General features: G+C 47.6%; 1 protein-coding gene across 1 annotated transcript in view; it reads left to right on the forward strand.

Annotated features, from left to right (window-relative positions):
* The window catches only part of bltp3b (bridge-like lipid transfer protein family member 3B), a 59775-nt gene that overhangs the window by 25293 nt on the left and 10664 nt on the right, over nt 1–23818 (forward strand). The window contains exons 6-20 of the mRNA XM_080757038.1: nt 726–866; nt 2745–2912; nt 5287–5470; nt 5957–6040; nt 6435–6602; nt 9630–9739; nt 9875–10016; nt 10534–10727; nt 12008–12757; nt 12986–13662; nt 16464–16612; nt 18234–18329; nt 19164–19324; nt 20066–20216; nt 21155–21199. Coding sequence (XP_080613164.1) covers nt 726–866; nt 2745–2912; nt 5287–5470; nt 5957–6040; nt 6435–6602; nt 9630–9739; nt 9875–10016; nt 10534–10727; nt 12008–12757; nt 12986–13662; nt 16464–16612; nt 18234–18329; nt 19164–19324; nt 20066–20216; nt 21155–21199 — 3220 coding nt within the window. The remainder of the gene's footprint in view (nt 1–725; nt 867–2744; nt 2913–5286; nt 5471–5956; nt 6041–6434; nt 6603–9629; nt 9740–9874; nt 10017–10533; nt 10728–12007; nt 12758–12985; nt 13663–16463; nt 16613–18233; nt 18330–19163; nt 19325–20065; nt 20217–21154; nt 21200–23818) is intronic.

Genomic DNA, 23818 nt, shown 5'->3' on the forward strand with positions numbered 1-23818 from the left:
TTTGGGCGGTGTATTGATTGAACATGGACCCTCTGTGTGCTTCAGATGAGTAGTATTTGGGCGGTGTATTGATTTAACATGGACCCTCTGTGTGCCTCAGATGAGTCGTATACAGATTTGGGCGGTGTATTGATTGAACTTGGACCCTCTGTGTGCTTCAGATGAGTCGTATACAGATTTGGGCGGTGTATTGATTGAACATGGACCCTCTGTGTGCTTCAGATGAGTAGTATTTGGGCGGTGTATTGATTGAACATGGACCCTCTGTGTGCTTCAGATGAGTCGTATACAGATTTGGGCGGTGTATTGATTGAACATGGACCCTCTGTGTGCTTCAGATGAGTAGTATTTGGGCGGTGTATTGATTGAACATGGACCCTCTGTGTGCTTCAGATGAATAGTATTTGGGCGGTGTATTGATTGAACATGGAGTCCCTCTGTGTGCTTCAGATGAGTAGTATTTGGGCGGTGTATTGATTGAACATGGACCCTCTGTGTGCTTCAGATGAGTAGTATTTGGGCGGTGTATTGATTGAACATGGACCCTCTGTGTGCTTCAGATGAGTAGTATTTGGGCGGTGTATTGATTGAACATGGACCCTCTGTGTGCTTCAGATGAGTAGTATTTGGGCGGTGTATTGATTGAACATGGACCCTCTGTGTGCTTCAGATGAGTAGTATTTGGGCGGTGTATTGATTGAACTTGGACCCTCTGTGTGCTTCAGATGCTGACCTTCAAGGAGATCAGCTGGCAGATGATCCGCATCGAGGCCGACGCCATCCAGAGTGCCGAGCACGAAATGCTGAGCGCGCCGATACGCCTTATAACCAACCAGTCCAAGATCAGAGTCACTCTCAAAAGACGGGTTGGTGCACTCGCGCAAAATGCACACACGCTCACACACACACACACACACACACACACACACACACACACACACACAGTATGTGCCCCAAATCACACCTTAGAAAGCATGAGTGTCTATTTTGACAGCAGGAATTGCCTGTCATAATTTGACCCCCGTGTATCAGGATGTATTAGGATGTTGATATTCATTCATCAGCCAACACTCCCCACTGACAGGTAGACAACCATAAATCAACCATTTATCTTGTGAGGATCAGGGAAATTGTCCTCATCATAATGTCCATTTCTCAAATTGTACTAGACTTGTGGGGACATTTGGCCACGCACGCATGTGCGAGCACCGTGGCCAACCAGAGATGAATACACATGTGTTTTAATCAAGTCTCATCCTCATAAAAGACTCCTGTGTTCGACTAATCAGATTCACTGTGTCTCAGGCTGTTGCAGTGCAGCTGAATCACGCTTTTATCGTTGGCTGGCACACGTTTGTACTGCTATACTTCTGAGGACCTTCCAAATAGTCGGGTGGCACTTTTATAAACGCTATCTTTACCATGTCTTTTAGCATGTTTAACCCTATCCCAAAAGCCTGACTCATGACATACTTATTTGCACACTGAAAAATGTCCAATCTATAAGCTCTGAGTGTGTTGTACTTGTGTCACGCACGCGTGCACGCACAGCTACTCAATCTAGGTTAAAGCGATCCTTGAGTGTTTTGTGTTGCCACAGAACAGAGGTGTGATGGGAGGTGACATTTGATATTGTAGTTCCCCGTTTGGGAGTTAAAGAGACAGCCTGAAGGCAACGCACTTCCCCTCATAATGCTCGCATTCAGCCAAGAGGAAGCCAGGCGCACTGACAGTTGTAACAGTTGGCCTGTGGATGTTCTTTTAGAGTGCGAACACACACACACACACACACACACACACACACACACACACACACACACACACACACACACACACACACACACACACACACACACACACACACGCACGTGCACACTCAAACCAAGCTAGTGTGTGCCCACCATGAGATGAATACACATCTGTTTAAAGTTGAGTCTCATCTTCATAAAAAGGCCACAAAAGGCTCTTGTGTTAAACTAATTAGACCCATTGTGCCTCCGACTCATTGTGTCGTAACACAGCCGAAGGAGGCGTTTACCATTGGCTGACTGACTGCACGACTGAACCAAAACCAGAAGTGTGGCAGATAATGTCCCATATCATTAAATCCATGTGTGGAAAGCTTGGTTACCGTCCAAACAACCAGTCAGGAACATTGTGTACACACAAGCCCTGGAACATTCTAGTGTGGCCGGCCCGTCACAGTCTCCTGACTCGAACTCCATTAGAATATCTCTGGTTGGATTTGAAGAAGGCAGGTTGCAAAACACAAACCAAAGAATGCTAATTAATTGGGAGGCCATTGCACAATGGGCTAAAACCTTTTATGGGAATTTGAATAGACTGTGATGTGATTCTGTGTGTCAGTGGTTCCCAAGGTGGGGTCCTTGAGGGAGTTCCAGGGGGTCCCCAGCTAAATGATAGTTTGGAACCAAATGGACCCTTATGGGTCTGTACACTCTCATAGTTAAATTAACATTTATTTTACAATATAAATCGGGGTCCCAGATATATATATATGGCATTAAATGGGGGTCCGGTGACTGCATGTCAATGCATGTCAAACTGGGGGTCCTTGAAATTAAACGGGTTGAGAATCACTGCTAGAGCCTTAAATATCTTCTCTCATGGGGGGTCCCTGACATTATCTCTTCAAATGGAGGTCTGAGGGTTAATGAATGTCAATTTGGGGTGTCCTTGACATGAAAAAAGTTTGGGAAACCAACAACTGCTGTCTGTTTCAGATGAAAGACTGTAACGTGGTGGCCTCCAAGCTCATCCTTATCCTGGACGACCTGCTGTGGGTGCTGACGGACTCCCAGCTCAAAGCCATGGTCCAGTACGCCAAGTCCCTGAGCGAAGCCATGGAGAGGTCCACGCAGCAGAGGAAGAGCCAGGCCACCGACGAGCAGGTACAGCACCACCCCGTGCAACCGTACATATACATGTAGCAGCGCTGTGGTTTTCAACCCGCTTCATATCAAGGCCCATTGTTTTATTCTGCATTCGAGTCCAGTCCACCCGACCCCCATTTGATGTGGTGGGCGGCTGTGACTCAGGAGGTAGAGCAGGTCGTCCGTCCAATGATCCCTGGGTCGGTGGTTCGAATCCTGGCTCCTCCTGTCCACATGTGGAAGTGTCCTTGGGCAAGACACTGAACCCTACATTGCCTCCAATGAGTCGGTCGGTGTGAGCTTGCCACCATTGGTGTGTGAATGTGGGAAGTGAGGACGCTGGCATCGACTGTTCGGCCCTTCACCTCCCAATGTATGAATGAACCATTGTAAAGCGCTTTGAGCACTTGGAAAAGCGCTATAAAAATGCAATTCATTATTATTATTATTGATGACATTTCACCTCTCAGACTCAAAACTTGCGTTGGATAAGATTTTGTCCACTCTATGCTGTATTGTTGTTGGTACTACCATTAGGAGAGATAACGGGTACTGTGTCTACAGCCGGGCACCGGTCTACACATGCCACTGCCACAGAGAGAAATGCTCACAGGCTACTACTGCACTCCGGCCTAACATTCCATTACAGAGACACATGCTATGCTGTAGCATGGAGTAGGCTAGAGAATCAATTGACCTGATCCGGCAGAAATAACAGAAATATGTATGAAGAATGTGTTATTTTAGGATAAGCATACAGTAAGATACGTGATCCGGCACGAAGGAAGTAATATAGTCTGAACTGTCAGGAATGATCTTTCACACGCACATTATGTGCCCCATGTTATTATGTCTCTTGTCCTCGTTGTCGTACTCTCCTGGATCTCTTTGGACCTGCTGTCCCTATTTTGGTCATGTCACTGTAGGCAAACATTCCCAAAATGTGGAAGAAATGGCAAAAATAGCACATCCACAACCTGACAGGTTGTGAGCTCTCTCTCTCTCTCTCTCTCTCTCTCTCTCTCCCCGTCCTAAATCTGTGTGCCTGCCAAGTCATAGTCTAAGTCAGTTTGTTCTTGTCTGTCTGTTTGCATGTCTCTAGCTCTTTAACCTACAGGTAACACATGAGTGTTTATGTTAACCGGAATGTTTGCCGTAAAACACGCTCGCCCTATACTTTCTTTCTGGTGGGGCGGATCTTGTATTTGTTTGACTGAGAATAAGGTTAGAAATATATTTAGCGTGGGGGCACGGTGGCGCAGTCGGTAACGCTGTCGCCTCACAGCTAGAAGGTCCAGGGTTCGATTCCACCCACGCTGTGGGTGCTGAGCGCGTGTTCTCTCCTCCGCGTCATCAGAGAAAGGGCCTTTCTGTTTGCATGTTCTCCCCCGTGTCTCCTAGGGTAGGTACCCTCACTAAAAACATGCTGTAGTCCTGGTCTCTATACAGCCGGGGCTCCTGATGGAGGGGAAAGGAACTAGTTGGAACAACGTGTTCCTTCCACGTGCTATACGTCCAACCGGGGAAACTCCCCCCGTCAGGTGAAATGGAAGGAAGTTTTCCCCAGGGAGTGTAGCGCCCAGGATTACATTAGATAATTGACACTGGGTGGTACAAAATCGTGGGATACAAAAATTTGTTAGGCATAGTTTTACTGGGGTTAAGTTTGGCAATAGGGTTAGGTTTCGGCACCGTTTTACTGAGGTTAAATTTAGGAATAAGGTTAGGTTTAACCATTCAAGCATAGTTTATTGAGGCCATGTTTAAGAATCCCAGGCTGAGCAGTTCTGCCGGCTGTGCGCCCGAGGCGACTGTTTTGAGGCGAGCTTTCCAGGATTTGTGTGCCTGTGAGCTCTCTCTCATGCAGCCACACATCCCTGTGAGGCATCAGCTATGTGTGGAGCGCCATCTGCTGGAGGGATTGTTCATAGTTCACACTTCTTACCTTCACCTGAGACAGAGCATGCATATGTTTGGGTGCGTGCGTGCGTGTGCCTTCAACTTCCTGTTTCCTGTGAACAAAGCAACCAAAAAAACAACCGCCTAAAACAGGAAGCAGTTATAAGCCGGTCTTCAAAAACAAGCCTCCTTTTTATACTATGAAAATAACAAATCTTCAAGCTCACAAAAATAGCCAATTCACAAGCTCACATCGCATCGCAAGATTGTAGATTGGACAACTTTTGAACCTTTTTGAAAATGTGTGCCTACACGACATGCATAGCTTAGGGATGCGAGATTGAAAGTCGTTCAAATTCTGCTTATAAATAATAATTTCGTGCAATCTACAGTATACAGTGACTTATTCAGTGTGTGTGTGTGTGTGTGTGTGTGTGTGTGTGTGTGTGTGTGTGTGTGTGTGTGTGTGTGCCTGTGCGTGTGCGTTGCTCAGGAGTCGTCCCCGCCCCCGTCGGCCCAGCAGGTGCGCACGCAGCAGGCGTCGGGGGCGGCGGCTGACGCCAACGCCAACATGGCCAAGCTGTTCGCTGCCTACGACGTGTGTGAGACCTCGCACCACCTGCAGATCACACACCTGGACCTGCACATCTGTGACGACATCCACGCCCACGACAAAGGTACGGGTACCTGGGGGCCAGCAGCAACCCTACTCTACTCGCAATAACACACTGGCAGGATGACAAGAGTGACAAAGCTGTTTTACTTTGATCCTTGGGACAGATAATGTGTGAGTGAGTCACTCCCTTGCGAGCGCACTCACACACACATGCACACAAGCATGCACACATATGGGGCCCTATATTTTTTTGCCTTTTTCTTTTTCTACTATTTTGAAAAAACATTTAAAAATTCTTCAAATAGACATTTTAAAATTCTACATCGACACATTGTGAGCTTGTAGATGGGCTATTTGAACTATATTTTTTTCCCTCAAATAGTAGAAAAGGGCAAAGAAGTTTAGGGATACGGTGTAAGGCACATACGGAAATGGGGCCCCATATGCTTTGAATTCACTATCCGTATTGATCTATACTTTTAGCTGTGTAAAACACTTAAATACAAAAGAAGCCATAATTCACTCTTCTCTCTCCCTCTCTCTCTAGTGGTCAATAAGAGGATAACGGGTGGAGCCATGCAGCTGTCATTCAGCGTGATAACTCTGGACTATTACCCCTCCCATAGAGCAGGTAAGACATTCTGACGCTTGCTGCGCCAGGGCCCAGACGGCCCAACCGGTACGCTGCGCCAGGGCCCAGACGGTACGCTGCGCCAGGGCCCAGAGGGTGTGCCAGGGCCCAGACGGCCAATGAAGGAAGAAAAAGAAGGAGAGAAAAAAAAAAGGCAGCGACGGTGAAAAGTTGACTCAGTCACATGTAGAACACCAAGCATTCGTCAGTGATGTCACTGACTGACTGGTTTATAAACAGCTTCATGTCCGTACTACCTCCGTGTTGCATAAACATTGACATCACCGTCGAGTCCTTGGTATCTTTAAAGTAATGGTTTGAGTGGTTAAAAGCTAAGGCGACACAGATGTGTTCCAGGTCTTAACGGGCTTCTCTGATCCCTCTCCCATTGCAGGCGACAGCTGTCTCCATTGGATGCACTACAGCGAGGCCACCAAGTCCAGGGAGGCCTGGGCCCGCAGCCTGCTGGACGAGTTCAAGTCCAACGTGGACATGCTGAAGGCAGCGCTCAAAGACCAGCAGGGCAGCCCCCCCGCCACGCAGAGCAGCTCCCCACAACATGGTACACACACACACACACACACACACACACACACACACACACACACACAGAGACTTTGCCTCGCAGACCCAAAACTAAAGAATATTTGTGTTAAGACTTTTTTCCCCACAATTCTATGCTGTATTGATGTATTGATGTGGAGAGATAACAGGCAAACGTTGATCAAAATAATAATCATCTTACATGTTCTAATTGTGTAGACTTCTTGTAAATTAAGTGGCCTGATGCCAATGGAACCAAATGGTTTCATTTTACAATCTCAAAAGTTAAAGATCTATAATAAGGGTATAATATGGGCCACTGGTTGAAAACCACTGCTATAGACTCTATGTCAACCAAACCACTGCTTTAGACTCTGTCAACCAAACCACTGCTATAGACTCTATGTCAACCAAACCACTGCTATAGACTCTGTCAACCAAACCACTGCTATAGACTCTATGTCAACCAAACCACTGCTATAGACTCTATGTCAACCAAACCACTGCTATAGACTCTGTCAACCAAACCACTGCTTTAGACTCTGTCAACCAAACCACTGCTATAGACTCTATGTCAACCAAACCACTGCTATAGACTCTGTCAACCAAACCACTGCTATAGACTCTATGTCAACCAAACCACTGCTATAGACTCTATGTCAACCAAACCACTGCTATAGACTCTGTCAACCAAACCACTGCTATAGACTCTATGTCAACCAAACCACTGCTATAGACTCTATGTCAACCAAACCACTGCTATAGACTCTATGTCAACCAAACCACTGCTATAGACTCTGTCAACCAAACCACTGCTATAGACTCTATGTCAACCAAACCACTGCTATAGACTCTGTCAACCAAACCACTGCTATAGACTCTATGTCAACCAAACCACTGCTATAGACTCTATGTCAACCAAACCACTGCTATAGACTCTATGTCAACCAAACCACTGCTATAGACTCTGTCAACCAAACCACTGCTATAGACTCTGTCAACCAAACCACTGCTATAGACTCTATGTCAACCAAACCACTGCTATAGACTCTATGTCAACCAAACCACTGCTATAGACTCTATGTCAACCAAACCACTGCTATAGACTCTATGTCAACCAAACCACTGCTATAGACTCTATGTCAACCAAACCACTGCTATAGACTCTATGTCAACCAAACCACTGCTATAGACTCTGTCAACCAAACCACTACTATAGACTCTGTCAACCAAACCACTGCTATAGACTCTATGTCAACCAAACCACTGCTATAGACTCTGTCAACCAAACCACTGCTATAGACTCTATGTCAACCAAACCACTACTATAGACTCTGTCAACCAAACCACTGCTATAGACTCTATGTCAACCAAACCACTGCTATAGACTCTATGTCAACCAAACCACTGCTATAGACTCTATGTCAACCAAACCACTGCTATAGACTCTGTCAACCAAACCACTACTATAGACTCTGTCAACCAAACCACTGCTATAGACTCTATGTCAACCAAACCACTGCTATAGACTCTGTCAACCAAACCACTGCTATAGACTCTATGTCAACCAAACCACTACTATAGACTCTGTCAACCAAACCACTGCTATAGACTCTATGTCAACCAAACCACTGCTATAGACTCTGTCAACCAAACCACTGCTATAGACTCTATGTCAAGCCGGATGCAGTGTTGGGTTCAAACCTCTAGATTCCACCGTGCTGGATAGAGGTACCGCTTTGTCACCCGAGCTCAGCTAAAAGGTTGTGGTCTTAAATGTCATAGTAGGTAGTATTTACAATGTCTTAAAAAGCCTCAACTTCCTGATACCGCAGTTTTGTCTCTCTCGCACGCACGCACACACGCACGCACGAACACACATATATGCACACACACACACACACACACACACACACACACACACACACACACGCACATATACACACACACACACACACACACACAGCACCAGCACTTACCAGGTCCCCTGTGGGTTTTTGTGTGTCTCCCAGCGTCCCTTAAGGACGATGCGTGTGCAGACGGAGTAGGTCTTAGGGAGGCAGAGTGGATGTCCCCTCCAGCCCAGTGCTGCTGGTGTCTAGAACCAGGTAGTACCGGCACGCGGTGCGTGTGTATGTGGTGCGCACGTCGCGGTGCGGTGAGGAGGCGCAGCGGGAACAACCCTCCGCCGGTTAATTCAACTCTGAGAGTGTAAAAGTGGACCTATGCACCCCAAATTAAACTCTGAGAGTGTAAAAGTGGACCTATGCACCCCAAATTCGACTCTGAGAGTGTAAAAGTGGACCTATGCACCCCAAATTCGACTCTTGAGAGTGTAAAAGTGGACCAACATTTGAACATTTTATTGTGCCAGGGACCCCCCATAACGGATGATTTGTCAACATCTTTTTTCAAAAATAGCAGATCTACAAGTACTATAGATGAAAAAAAATAATAATAGGTGGTTCAAACTTTTCCTCATTTTGTAGGGGAGCCCCCTGGTGGCAGGTCCCTGAGCCGCACGTTCATAACCGCTGCTGTAAACCATAATGCCACCGTCATTTCTAACCATTACCGTGGGAATGAACTATGAAAGAAACAGCTGCTAGTTGGCTATCTACAATTCTTTCTATCGTTTTAGATTTGTGAGAGAGGATGTTAAAAAGGTCTTACACGTCTCCTCCAGGAAGAAGAAAGTGACAACAAAAGTACATTTTTACACGCTCTGAGTTTAACTTAACACTTTTCGCAGTGTGCAGTGCAGAGGCACGGTGGGCTCTCATTGGACAGTTGAACTTGTCACTCTTGTTTCTCTGTCTCTTTGGTCCCGCCTCCTTCCACCTGGTCAGATATACTTCCCTTTCTCTCCTTTCTCCTCTTTGTCTTCATGTCACTGTCCCCTGTCCGTCTGTCTGTCTCTATCGATGTGTATCGGTCACTATCTGCGTGTCTGTGTCTGTCTGTCCCCTCTGATTCTCTATTTGTATGTCTCTCATTGTTTTTGTCTTATCTCTCTGTCTGTCTGTCCGTTCGTCCATCCGTCCAGGTAAGATCAGCACCAGTTCCACTTCAACCTTCAGTCCTCCTCAGAGCCCCAAGACCCAGCTCATGTCCAGCTCTGTCGTCCTGAGGATGGCCGACTTCAGCATCTATCAGGTCTGTCTGCATGCACGCACACGCACGCGCACGCACACGCACACGCACGCACACTCACACACATGCCCACGCGCATGTGCACAAGCAGAGACTCTTCATGGTAAGCTTTCTGTTGTGTGCGTTCATTTCCTATAGGTGTCCACAGCAGACCAGCGTCGCTCCAGTCCCAAGGCCATGATCTCGTGCAATAAGAAGTCGCTGTACCTTCCCCCGGAGATGCCCGCCATCCACGTGGAGTTCACGGAGTACTACTTCCCGGATGGAAAAGACTTCCCCAGTAAGACACGGTCTCCAGTAAACACATCGACACCATCGACACAGTCCCCAGTAAACACATCGACACGGTCCCAGTAAACACGTCGACACGGTCCTAGTAAACACATCGACACGGTCCCAGTAAACACATCGACACGGTCCCAGTAAACACGTCGACACGGTCCCAGTAAACACATCGACACAGTCCCAGTAAACACGTCGACACGGTCCCAGTAAACACATCGACACAGTCCCAGTAAACACGTTGACACAGTCCCAGTAAACACGTCGACACGGTCCTAGTAAACACATCGACACAGTCCCAGTAAACACATCGACACGGTCCCAGTAAACACGTCGACACGGTCCCCAGTAAACACGTCGACACGGTCCTAGTAAACACATCGACACAGTCCCAGTAAACACATCGACACGGTCCCAGTAAACATGTCGACACGGTCAAAACTTCCTGTAAAAATCACCACTCAATGGATGTTTGTCCTGATCCGTTTTGGGGTTCCGTGCTTGTGTCTTTCCAGTCCCGTGTCCCAACCTGTACGCTCAGCTGAACGCGCTGCAGCTGGTGCTGGACCCGCGCAGCCTGGTGTGGCTCAACCTGTTCGCCCTGGACCTGCGGCAGAGTCTGGAGCAGTTCATGGCGCTCTACAAGCTCGACGACTCGCAGAAACCCGACGAGCACGTCGACATCAAGGTCGACGGCCTCATGCTCAAGGTATGCATGTACACTTTGGGTGTTGGTTTTTTATTTTAAACTCTGGACAGTGGGACAAATGGAACCAAACGGGCTAGGGGCCCGTTTTTTTTTTTTTTTTTTTTTTGTATGCTCTCTGAGGTACAAGTCGGTCAATGAACACTGTGGATCTTGACGATTTTTCCCGATCCGTTATTTATATTTTTTATACAACACAATATCCAATATCACAGACGATATCCAGTCTATCAGTCTATAATATCATGATGGATATCATATTGATACTATTGATGTCCCGATCAGGTTTTTTTGCTCCCGATGCGATTCAGATCATTTGAAAATGACGTGATCAGCCCCGATTTCCGATCACTGATCTCTAATCGGATCGGGTCAACCCTTTTACACACACACCGCACACTACTAGAACATGCTTGTACTAATACTTCCCCTGCCCCACGAGTACACACACACACACACACACACGTGCATGTTGCAGTAGAGATGAACGTGTAGAATCAGACATTTCCATTCATTGCAACAAAGAGGAGGAAGTGCAGTAAAGTAATGAATCCCACAAGTTCCTCAGTGACACGCTGGTTCCATATAAAGACCCGTTTGTTCTGGAAAGTTCTGTACAGACAGAAATAGAACAGTCAGACAGAAATAGGTAACAGTCCAAAGGTGACAGTCCAAACAAATAGAGGGAAGACACATTTATAACAAGGTGATCCGTCCTCTTCTCAAACTCACCCTCCTCTTCAACAAACAAATCACTGACAGTCAGTGAAAAATACTGTGGACATTAGATGTAAGTGTAGGGCTCTTAGTTGTGACCCATCTAACGCTATGCATTTATACAGTAACCGTGGTTATAGCATGATATTTATAGGTGATGTTGAAGATTTATGTAATGAGATTTCCTCTGTAAACTGACCATAATCCATTCCTTTCGTTTTTTAGTTAGGGAAGGTTTTTCCCTTACGGCTTAACAGACACTTGGAGGCAGAAAACATGTTACAATGCTGAAAAATCCATGAATATGTCTACACAGCGTATTTCTATCTGAAGTTGAAACTATTTTTGTAGCTTTTGCAGCAGCTACAAACGTCGGATGTATCTTTGTATCCTCATGTCGCTGTGCTTCCATTGAAAATGAATGGTAGACTGTACCTTTGCATCTAGTGGCTGAATGTTACACAGAGACCTTTGGCGTCTACTCAGGCCTAACCACTTCTATTCCTCTCTTTTCTTCTCTTTCTATTTGCCTTCTTCCCCCCCCCCCCCTCTTCATCACCGGCCAGCTGGTGGTCCCTGTGGAGAAGGACCCAGACTACCCGGCCGACCTGCCTCGCTCCATCTCGGTGCAGACGTCGGAGATGGTGGCCACCAACACGCGCTACGCCGCCAACTGCACGCGCTCCCACCTGGAGGCGCTGCTGCAGGCCTTCCTCGACGAGCCCCTCTTCTCCACCTCCTCCACCTCCTCCACCTCCTCCTCCTCCACCCCTTCCTTCCCCCTCCTGCACCCGCTCTTCCAGCGCCACGCCCACGAGCAGGACACGCTTCTCCACGACGTGTACCGGGGCCTGGTGGCGCCCAGCCTGGGCGCCGACGCCCTCAAGTCGCCGGCCGACGCCGACGTGTGGGCCATGCACTTCGCCCAGTTCTGGGTGGACTACGAGGGCACGCGGGGCGGCCGCGGGCGGCCCAAGCCCTTCGTGGACTCCTTTCCCCTCGCCGTGTGGGCGTGCCAGCCGGCCCGGCACGCCCGGCACCGCGAGAGGCTGAGGGGGGGAGGCCCCGCCTCCGAGGGGCGGGGCATGTCCCGGAGTGCCTCGGCGGAGGCGGCGGGGCGGCTGCAGAGGAAGCGGCGTCTGAAGGAGTACTACGCCAGCGAGGCGGGCGCGCCCCCCTCGGCCCCGCCCAGCAACGGACTGCACAAGCCTGTGTCGTTGGACGACCTGTCGTCTTCCTCGTCCTCCTCGCTGTCCTCCAGTAAGGACCCGGACATTCACGCGCTGGTTCACGTCCAGAAACACCTCAGTGCTCAGGTGAGAGCACTTCTTCAGTACTACTTACTGAGTTAAACTAAATAATAGTCTACTCTTTATAAAATAAATTACATTTTTACAAGTACTTAATACTTTAACTAATACAGCAAAAACAAAACTGTTCATCTTCTGAAAGATAAAGTTGTAAATAGTTGCTTGATGCACGATGCATCACTAAACCTGCGTGCATGTGTGTGTGTGTGTGTGTGTGTGTGTGTGTGCGTGCAGGTGAGCCACCGGCAGTATGTGTTCCTGATGCGTCTGCAGCGCAGCATCAAAGCCCTGCAGCAGACGCTGCAGCAGGACCTGGAGGCCATGGGCTTCAAGCGCAAGGACCCCTCCTCCTCCTCCCCCTCCTCCTCCCCAGAGCCCCCGGAGCCCTTCGGCGTGTGCCTGGGCCTCCTGCTGAAGAGCGCCGAGGTGTCCCTGCTCCTCAAGCCCGTGCCCGCCGCACCCTCCGAGGGCGGCGCCGGCTCGCCGCTGGGCTCGGAGATGTCCCCGTCGGAGAGCCGGGGGACCCTGGAGGCGGCGGGCAGCGACCCCGCCTCGGGAGGGGAGGCGGGGGAGAGGGCGAGCGAGGGGAGCGGCGGGAGCAGCGGGGGGGAGGGGGCCGCGGCGTGCACCGTGGACCAGATGCTGTGCGGGGGGGCGGGGTCCTCCTCCGAGGGAGGGGCGGGAGGAGTGCCTCTCGTCCCCACGCGTCCGGACTCCAACAGGAAAGCCTCGCTGGAGGAGAGGACTTTTTTGGCCGGGGGGAGTTGCGAGGACAGGGGGGAGGCGTCGGCGGACGCAGTGGGGGGAGGGCAGGGGGCCGGGCTGGACGCCCTCTCGGACCCGCTCTCCTCCAAAGACTGGAGCGACAAGGACAAGTCTGCCGGAGCCAAGATGTCTCAGTCCGTTTCCAGGTATTCATGTTCTCCACCTCATTGTAGTAAACACCTGGTTCATGTTCTCCACCTCATTGTAGTAAACACCTGGTTCATGTTCTCCACCTCATTGTAGTAAACACCAGGTTCATGTTCTCCACCTCATTGTAGTAAACACCAGGTTCATGTTCTCCACCTCATTGTAGTAAACACCAGGTTCATGTTCTCCACCTCATTGTAGTAAACACCAGGTTCATGTTCTCCACCTCATTGTAGTAAACACCAGGTTCATGTTCTCCACCTCATTGTAGTAAACACCAGGTTCATGTTCTCCACCTCATTGTAGTAAACACCAGGTTCATGAGGCGAGTGTCGTTCACTGAAAATAGCCTATCTACAAGCTCGTAGATCTGCTGTTTTCGCCTCCAGCACACAAGAAAGTATCAATCTATTAGGCTTAATTTACATGATTACTGCTTTCTACTCTTTTTTTTAATAACTGGATGGCCATCCTTTTTGGGCAAGCAGTCACTTAATTGTCACCCAGTGCTAGGCAGTGAAAACCTCCATTGCAATTTGCAATTTAGCAGATGTTATTATGGATTATTAGAAGTGCGAAACCAATTAACAAAATGACGTGGTAAAAATACTAGTCATATAAGTAGAATGCAAAGGAAACAAATCAATGTGGTGCCTCAAAGATCAAACCTAGCATTTGTCATGACAATTCAAAATCTAAATAACATTTTATGTGGTCTAGACAAAAGAAAAAAATATGATTTATTTTAATGCATTGCTCTTACATCTTGGAAATTAGAATAATACCAACTAGCCATCTCTGACCTCCTAGTCGCTATAGCGTGGTACTCAGTCACAGAATTGTGAGATATTGTTCCTACGGATGTCTTTAGTAAAAACGGGGTGATTCCGCTCTGGAACAACTGAATTGGACATGGAAGCCCATTCCCGATCTGTTGTAGGTCTGCTATTTTAGAAAAATCGTGAAATGTGGCGCAAATCTTTGAATATATATTCTTTCAGAGCGAACGTTTTAACTCAAATCTTTGCTTCTGAGAGGTTCCTGGAACAACATATTTTCAGATGGGGGTCGGTGGCCAATTACATATCATTTTTGGAGTCCTTGATATGAATTGGAGAATGTAGAAGAATTGTTATTTTGATCGACAACAAATGGTTTTTGGTCTGAGAGTCAAAATGTCATCAAATGGTGGTCAGGCTCAAATGCCGAATAAATAATGGACCTTGATATGAAAAGGGTTGAAATCCACTTGTTTAAGGGGTAATTCAGATAAACCTATGCCCTATCGCATGGCAGATCTACAAGCCCACATGCATCACAATGGTGAGCTTGTAGATCGGCCATTTACACCGTTGTATGATGGTTCATCTCGAGTCTTTGGTCTGAACTATGAGGAACACAAGTGCTGTGTGTTGGACAGAGTAAGTGTGAGTACCGGTAAGTGTTTTTCATCTCTGACTTTGTCTCCAAGCAAGCATGGAAACCTTGCTCCATCCAGAAGCATGTTAAAGGATATATACACACGCACACACACACACACACACACACGCACACGCACACGCACACGCACACACACACACACACACACACACACACACACACATACACCACACACAAATGCCTCTATATTCTGATAGTGGTTAATATCATTGCTCTATAGTGTGTTTGTTCAGTAACCGGACTCTCGTAGTCTCTCCAGCTCTTGAGTAAAGCAGAAAATACATTTTCACTTTAAAGCCCAAACCACAGCAAAGGGTCGGGTCGGGACAAAACGTTTTTTAAGGTCAACCATACCAATGCATGCAGCAACTCAATGAGTTGCATTGGTGTGGTTGACCTATAAATCCGTCCATCTTTCACTTCTGTCAGTTTCACTGTGTTTCCTAATCATGGCCAGTAGGCTCCCAGGTGATTAAAGTAACCTACTGGTGATTATGGGTTGATAACATTCAAAGTGAGTGTTCTCTCTCTCTTGGGCTTTCTGGTGTAGCTTGGCGGGTGGCACAATATTCTTCATTTCACTCGACCTCAGAATACACCACGCTCAGGAAAGGGATGTTTAATTCACGACGTGGCAAGCTAGCCAGCGCTCTGTCGGAGACGTGAGAGCGTGACGGATTGCAGCTGAATGTCAGCACAAAGTCATAAAGAGCTCTCTCTCCCTTCTCTCTCTCTCTCTTGCTGTGTCTTTTTCAATCTACCGATTTGGTCAGTCAAAATCAATCACTTCCAAGCCGTGAATAAAACCAGACGTTGCCCCAGACATTTTGTGTAGTGAGATGAATGAGAACGGTTACAGTTCAGTTGAGGTAAAAATTCACTCCATCCTCTGTGATGTGACCTCGCAACACAGACATTGGTGTTCTGTTCGACTGAATTCATATACTGTAACATCAAACCCAATTACATTAGATATCGTTGATGGACATTTCATTATCTACAGAGTGGGGTCCATCCGGCGACCCCCAGGGGTCCTTGAGGGGGTACCAGGATTCGGTCTGGTTTATTAACCAGGCTAGTACCAGGGGTCCCCAGGGAAATTAGTTAATATGGCACCACTTTACAGTTTAAACCTATTTTATTCTTCAGCTTGTTCGATAATAGCCGATCTATATACAAGCTCACGATGCAACGCAAGCTATTTCCGAAAAGTTGGAATCATAGTTGGAATCAAACCGATGTTTTCTAACACAACTGATTGGGGTTCACGGACAAATACGCACACACACACACGCACGCACAAACACACAGGATGTCCATGTGGTGACGTGTTGTTGACTGTGTGTGTTCTTCCCCCTAGTGGTCGTCTGATGCGCGACCGCTCGCAGTCCAGCTTCGCTGTGTCCTACAAGAACATGAAGAAGAGTCCGTCTCTGCAGTCCCTGGATGACCTGTCCATAGACAGCTACCTAATGGAGGACGGAGACACCTACAGTCTGCTGGAGAGAGGTGGGACACACACACACACACACACACACACACACACACACACACAATCATTCAGTCAGAACTGGCAGGTGCAGCAAGCTTTCGTTCGTTTCCGACTTTCTTTTGTTGGTTCACTCACTGTGTTTTGTCATGGCTTTCCTGTATCTCCAGTTAGCTCATAACATTAGCTTCTGTTGTCGCTCGCTCCACGTTGCAGCGTTCAGAGTATGGGTTTTAGGCCATCCAAAGTATGGGTTTTATGGGTAAGTCCCTCATTGTGTCCACTATGGTCGTTACTACGGTTGTTAGTACTGGTAGTAGCAAATGTAGTCCAGGCACTTTTCTAGCACCTGGCAAAAAGTTACCAACACAGCACATATAGATAAAGTGCCATGGTGCAATCCTTTAAAAAAATACCTGACCAGCACAGTTTTAGTAAAGTGCTGTGATGCATTTCAAAAGTGAAATTACATCATGTCCAGCACAGTCCAATCAGTCTAGGTTCATTGACCAACCCCACTGCACTCGGAAAGAAGCTTTTTTGCATCCTGCTTGTCCTGGCCTTAATGCTCCTGTACCTCTTCCCAGAGGGGAGGAGGGCAAACAGGCCATGGGAGAGGTGAGAGAGGTCCCTAATAATGCTGCTGGCTCTTGAGGCACAGTGCTCTGTGTAGAGCTACAACAAGGAGGGGACCTCCCAGCTGTCTTCACCACCCGGTTCAGCTGATGTTTCTCTTGAGGCGGCCGAACCAGGAAGTGAAACATGTAAGTTAGGATGGACTCAACGGTGCCTAGAAGGTGGTGAGGAGAGGAGTGGGAAGGCCTGCCTTTCTGAGTCTCCGGATGGGGTTGTAGTCTCTGCTGGGCCTTCTTGATGATGGCCGTGGCGCTGATGGTGGAGGTCACTGGTCAGGTCGTCCGCCAAATGAACCCCCAGGAACTTGATGTTACTAAGTAACCCTTTCCACAGGGGCGCCACCGATGGTCAGCGGTGTGTGATGCCAGTTGCTGGCTCTCCTGAATTCAACCACCATCTCTTCTGTTTTGTCCACATTCAGGAAGAGGTTGTGTGAACTGTACCATGTTGTTAATAGTTCCACCTCCCTCCATTCAGGAAGAGGTTGTGTGAACTGTACCATGTTGTTAATAGTTCCACCTCCCTCCTGTAGGAACTGTACCATGTTGTTAATAGTTCCACCTCCCTCCATTCAGGAAGAGGTTGTGTGAACTGTACCATGTTGTTAATAGTTCCACCTCCTTCCATTCAGGAAGAGGTTGTGTGAACTGTACCATGTTGTTAATAGTTCCACCTCCCTCCTGTAGGAACTGTACCATGTTGTTAATAGTTCCACCTCCCTCCATTCAGGAAGAGGTTGTGTGAACTGTACCATGTTGTTAATAGTTCCACCTCCCTCCTGTAGGAACTGTACCATGTTGTTAATAGTTCCACCTCCCTCCATTCAGGAAGAGGTTGTGTGAACTGTACCATGTTAATAGTTCCACCTCCCTCCTGTAGGAACTGTACCATGTTGTTAATAGTTCCACCTCCCTCCTGTAGGAACTGTACCATGTTGTTAATAGTTCCACCTCCCTCCTGTAGGAACTGTACCATGTTGTTAATAGTTCCACCTCCCTCATGTAGGCAGACTCGTCTTTTTTACTGATGAGCTCCACCACAGTTGTGTCAGCGGCAAACTTGAGGATGTGGTTACTGCCAAATTTGGCAGTGCAGTCATGGGTCAGTAGACCGAACAGCGCGCGCGCCGCACACACACAGCGCACGCACACAGCGCACGCACGCACACAAACACTGAATTTAAAACCTATTACCCACCAGAAATGCAATAGCAGGTTTTCACCAGGAGGTGGTGGCATTGTGCTACTACTAATCCTGTAATGTGGCTACATTGTTGCAGGAAAAGCTCTTCTCTTACTATAAATGGTAAATGCTGCATTTATATGGCGCTTTACATAGATTGTGCATTACATTCACCCATTCACACACACATTCATACAACAATGGCGGAGGAAACCATGCAAGGCATCAACCTGCACCTCTGGAGCAATTAGGGGTTCAGAGTCTTGCTCAAGGACACTTCGACACTAACTCTGGGGGAGGCCGGTATCGAACCGGGAACCTCATGGTTCACCATCCAGATGTTCTACTGGCCACTCTACCCCTGAGCCAATGCCGCCCACTATAGACGAATTCCATAGAGCGGTGCCCTGTAGGCCAGCTGTAGACAATCAATGCTGCTGTTTCATTTACTACTTTGTGTGCAGTCATTTCCCAAGACGAAGGCAAATTATATATTTTAATTATTTCAATATTTTCCCATAGATTGGCTAAATAAGTAAAAAGAAAGAAAAAAAAACACTGTTGTGGCACACACATATATCACAGCGCTCTCATTGTCCCTGGCTTGCACACTGCTGACCGACTCTGTGTCCCCTCATGTGTCATTGTCCCTGGCTTGCACACTGCTGACCGACTCTGTGTCCCCTCATGTGTCATTGTCCCTGGCTTGCACACTGCTGACCGACTCTGTGTCCCCTCATGTGTCGGAGACAGACGACGTGTCCATCTCGGGCTTCAAGGACGCCGTGAGCGAGCAGAGCGCCACGGAGAGCGCCAACGAGGCTGCTAACATTGGTCCGGAGCAGGAGGGGGGCGTGTCCCCGGACACGGTCAGCGCCGCCTCTCAGAGCATCGACGAGCCCACCAAAGACACAGTAAGATGTTTGTTTCCCTCTGTTAACGGCAACATGCATGAACATGCAGCACAGCGTGCTTAGATGCAGTACGTGACTGCTGCTTTCAAGTGGCATTTAGAGGTGCAATAGTTCATCGAACACATCGATTTAATCGATTATAAAAATATATATTTATACATCTATGGTGCATTCGGAAATGCGCACCAGTAATGTTTGTTGTGTGCACTGGGTGGTGACGTCATAGAGCGCACTGAGTGCGTGGCTTATTTACGAACGAGCAGTTAAAACAACACACCTTCCCATAGCATTGAAATGTAATTAATAACATTAGCCTACCTGCTGTTGGTCAATGGTCTACATACACGATGAAGTGGGTGTAATAATAGAGCTCAAAGGACCGGGGAGCGCTCGAGACACCGCAGTTCACCGCATTCACCGCATTCATTGCACACTAGAAAGTGTGCAATGAATGCAATGCTGCAAGACAAAATGGCTGCGTAAAGAGGAAGTCTTTCCCCATGCAGGTGTCGCCACTGCTGCTGAAGGTGCTGTTTGTGTGTGGGGCTGTCCACTCTCTAGTTTATACATACCTCTATGGTCTGTCCCCCTGTCCGCTCTCTAGTTTATACATACCTCTATGGTCTGTCCCCCTGTCCGCTCTCTAGTTTATTATACAAAGTAAACTCTATAGGGTCTGTCCCCCTGTCCGCTCTCTAGTTTATATATACAAAGTAAACTCTATGGTCTGTCCCCACCCAGGTGTCTGTGCTGCTGCTGAAGGTGCAGTCGGTGTGTGTGGGCATGGAGGCTCTGGGGGAGAGCACAGTCCTGTCTCTGGAGGTGGGCCAGGTCCGACCCAACCAGCTGGGTAACATCAGTCTCAGACAGTACCTGAGCAACCGCAGCCTGAGTAAGACAGGTTCACACCTCTCTCTCTGTCTCTCTGTCTCTGTCTCTGTCTCTGTCTGTCTGTCTCTCTCTCTCTCTCTCTCTCTCTCTCTCTCTCTCTCTCTCTCTCTCTCTCTCTCTCTCTCATATTAATGATGCTCTAACAGATGGACATGTGATCTGAGACGTTTGTAATGTAATTTAATAAGATGCAAAAGCCACATGGTTTCATTTTTAGAATTCTGATCACATTAATAGGCACGAGATGCGTCATTTGATCTGATAAAAGCCATGAACTCCTTCTCCTCCCCTCCTTATATGGGAGTTGTAAATGTGTTCTGTAGACGAACACCACCTGCATTGGCAAATAATAAGTATAGTACTTTGCAGTCATGATGTGGGTTCAGGATCAAAACTGTCCAACAACTGCAAATAAATAGAAGAACACAAGAGCTTGCCTTGGTTTTGGTTTTCTTTCCAGTAGTGAGACAGGCAAAGGGCAGCAAAGAGCAAAACCCTTTTGGTTGATAAAGAAAGCAGCCCAATAAAAAAAGAGGACATTATGAAGTGCTATCACGGTCGAAGTAAAAACTCGGCTCAAATTGCTCCGACTAATCATTAAACCTTAGAAACAAACCATCTACACCGAATGGCACTGAGGACAGATTCTTTAATACACTAAAGGCCTATTCATACTCCAGTTTTAGGTGATAAGGTGACCACCGAAAACTACAACATGATGATGAGATAAGCGACTCACCCAATCATATCTCTCCGTTTTCACTAACCACCGTTTGGGTGTTCCCCTTATCACCTAAAACGGGAGTATGCATAGGACAAAAAGAGCAGTGCATCCAAATCCACCAGATCCAAACACTGATCAGAAGAAGGTTACAATACAGACACAGACACACACACACACTGTATTATTGCTGCTCACGTTCCCATAATTCCCAACAGGTATGGTGAATTCCGTACCAATGCCTACGGCTGAGAGCAGCCAAGGTAAAGCTGTGTGCTAATCCACCGTGCACAATTTAACATGCATGACCTCTGTCTGTCACTCTCCTGCGTGCGTGCGTGCGTGTGGGTGGGTGCGCGTTTGTGTGTGTGTGCGCGTATGTGTATGTGGACTTAACCACTTGAACCTTAGTGACCCTATTGTGGGCATGTCATTAACTGCCGAACATTCTGTAAAAATAGGCGATCTACAAGCTCACAGCGAGCCGCAGCAAGCCTGTAGATGGGCTATTTTCAGCAGAGATACTGTATTTGGTGTTGAGGGTTGATTCGCTGCCTTCCGTGATTTGTTTAGTCACTTCGCTGCTCAGTCTGGAAAGTCTCCTATCTCCTATTTCCTATCTCCTATCTCCATGGTAGGCGGGACATGCCAAAACTGAGAATCGACCAGAGTCTTCTGATTGGTCTGTGGTGCTGTTTGGGAGTTGGGACAAAAACACCAGTTTGACGTCATATCAGTGTGTCACTACTGCTGTTGCCCTGCAACCGTTCATCCCCTTGTTATGATTCAATAAACTCACCCCACACAGGCCGGCAGGTTTTATTTTTGTACCACTGAATCTGACATAGTGGACTACTGAATCAAACTAGGGTTTACTTTTTACTAGAGATGTGCCGATACTGTATCGGTATCGGAAAAGTATTGGTATCGGCCCTTTTTGGTCACATCGGGTCATATCGGATATGCCGGTCTAACCACTGATCCGACGGGGGTTGACACTATAGCAGGTAAATAAAATGTTGGGGCATGTGGAGTTTGCTTTCGAGTTGCCCAAACTGCAAGTGCGCATTTGAGTGTGGAGTCTGCTATTAACAACACGAGATAAAATAAGTAATTTAATTTATTTTATTATTATAAATATCATTCTCTGGTATCGGCTAACACAGAAATGGTGGTATCGGGATCGGATCGGGAACGAAAACAGTGTATCGCGGGACACCCCTACTTTTTACCATCTAAGGTTTTACTCTTTAGTCTCGAACTGGTGCTAATGTTTCCGTCAGTGAGAAAAGCATGGACAGAGTGGCGCTGGCTGATGACGTATCGGCAACAACGTGGCTACGTAACGGGTGACGCTATGAAATTCAGGAGGCTGGCCAGACTGAGTAGCAAAGTGACAGAACTAATCAGGGAACGCAGCGAAGCAGGTCGTAAACCAGGTTACCCCGTCAACAAAGTATTGAGAGTTGAAGTGGTTAATTGTTTTTCCTGGAACTCTACTTAAGTGTGTGTCGTTTGTTGACTCTCTAGGGCAGTGGTTCTCACCCTAGTGGGCCGTGAAGGTATTGCAAGCGGGCCCCCAAATGATTGAAAAACACAAGGTTTTAATGATAAATATATATATTAAAAAAAAACTAAAGTATAGTTGCTGTAAAAACAAATGGCATGGTATTTGTTTTAAATCTGTGAGGAGGCACGTGGCCCACCCGTCTGACCGCTTAAGGCCCAAACAAACCACACCAATGATTCGTCATGCAACTCCTTGCAACAGGACGGTGCTTTAACTGGACATGTCACACCCAAGCACCGAGCTGCAACAGATATCTGTTTCCACAGCAATCTAGCTAGTGTGACACGCACACGCACGCGGATGGATAAACTTGTATGGAAACTAGCGTTTTCTCATGCCACTAAAGCTCCTTTGAATTGAATCACTTGGGATGCAATGCAACGATATGTGCCGACGTCCAACGGGACATACGGTATCAGACGCCTGCGACGAACGCTAAAGCGGTTTGGTCGCGTCTGGAATCATGGGTGTGCTTAGGGCCTCCTTACCACGACGGCTGAAGGTCTGCCCTGTTAAGTGGTCCGTCCGGACGGACGGAGCGTGGGCCCCCAGAGCCTTTGAGATGCTCTTTTAAAGTGGGCCGCCCTGATGCAGAACAGGTTGAGAACCACCGCTCCATACGGGCCTTTGCACACAGAGTCTGACAAATCATAAATAGATGAAATACATTAGTTTTCATTTGAAGCCAGCAGTGCTGCTCTGTGTGCAAGGGCATTTAACCCTGATCTTTGTGAGATAAGAGTGTCTGATGAATGCCTCCATTAAGGAAATCCTTTGTGCGTTAGGGTTCATGTGTATTTCTCCATAATACAGTTGGCCTTCTGTCGGCTGCACGCATTGCAGATACATGTTGCATTGCACCCACCAAGGGTGTGTGTGTGTGTGTGTGTGTGTGTGTGTGTGTGTGTGTGAGAGAGAGAGTGTTAACGTCATCTAGCAGAACCAGCACTTATAGAGCGAGTATGTAATAATGACAGTAATGTCAAGAGAGTGAGCACTCTCTTCTTTTTGCAACATTATAAGCCCAGAGACTTGCGTGCGTGCGTGTGTGCGTGCACAAGAGTTTGTGCACCACTGCACCTGTGCATTCGTTCCCATCCAATTAAACTGTACTATTGTGTGTTGCAATCACGTGCTGCTTTCTTTCTGCCATTCATATTCTGGTAATCATTCCCCTGTCTCTCTCTTTCTCTCTCTCTCTCCATTTTCCCTTTGAGAGGGAACCCCCCGTCCCTCTTCTCCTGTTTCTCAAGTCTGTGAAATCCTCTCCTGTCCTCCTGTCCTCCTCTCCTCTCCTCCATTTCTCTTCATC

The sequence above is a fragment of the Protomyctophum bolini genome (genome assembly GCF_963924005.1).
Source record: "Protomyctophum bolini genome assembly, chromosome: 23".
NCBI classification, from domain to species: domain Eukaryota; kingdom Metazoa; phylum Chordata; class Actinopteri; order Myctophiformes; family Myctophidae; genus Protomyctophum; species Protomyctophum bolini.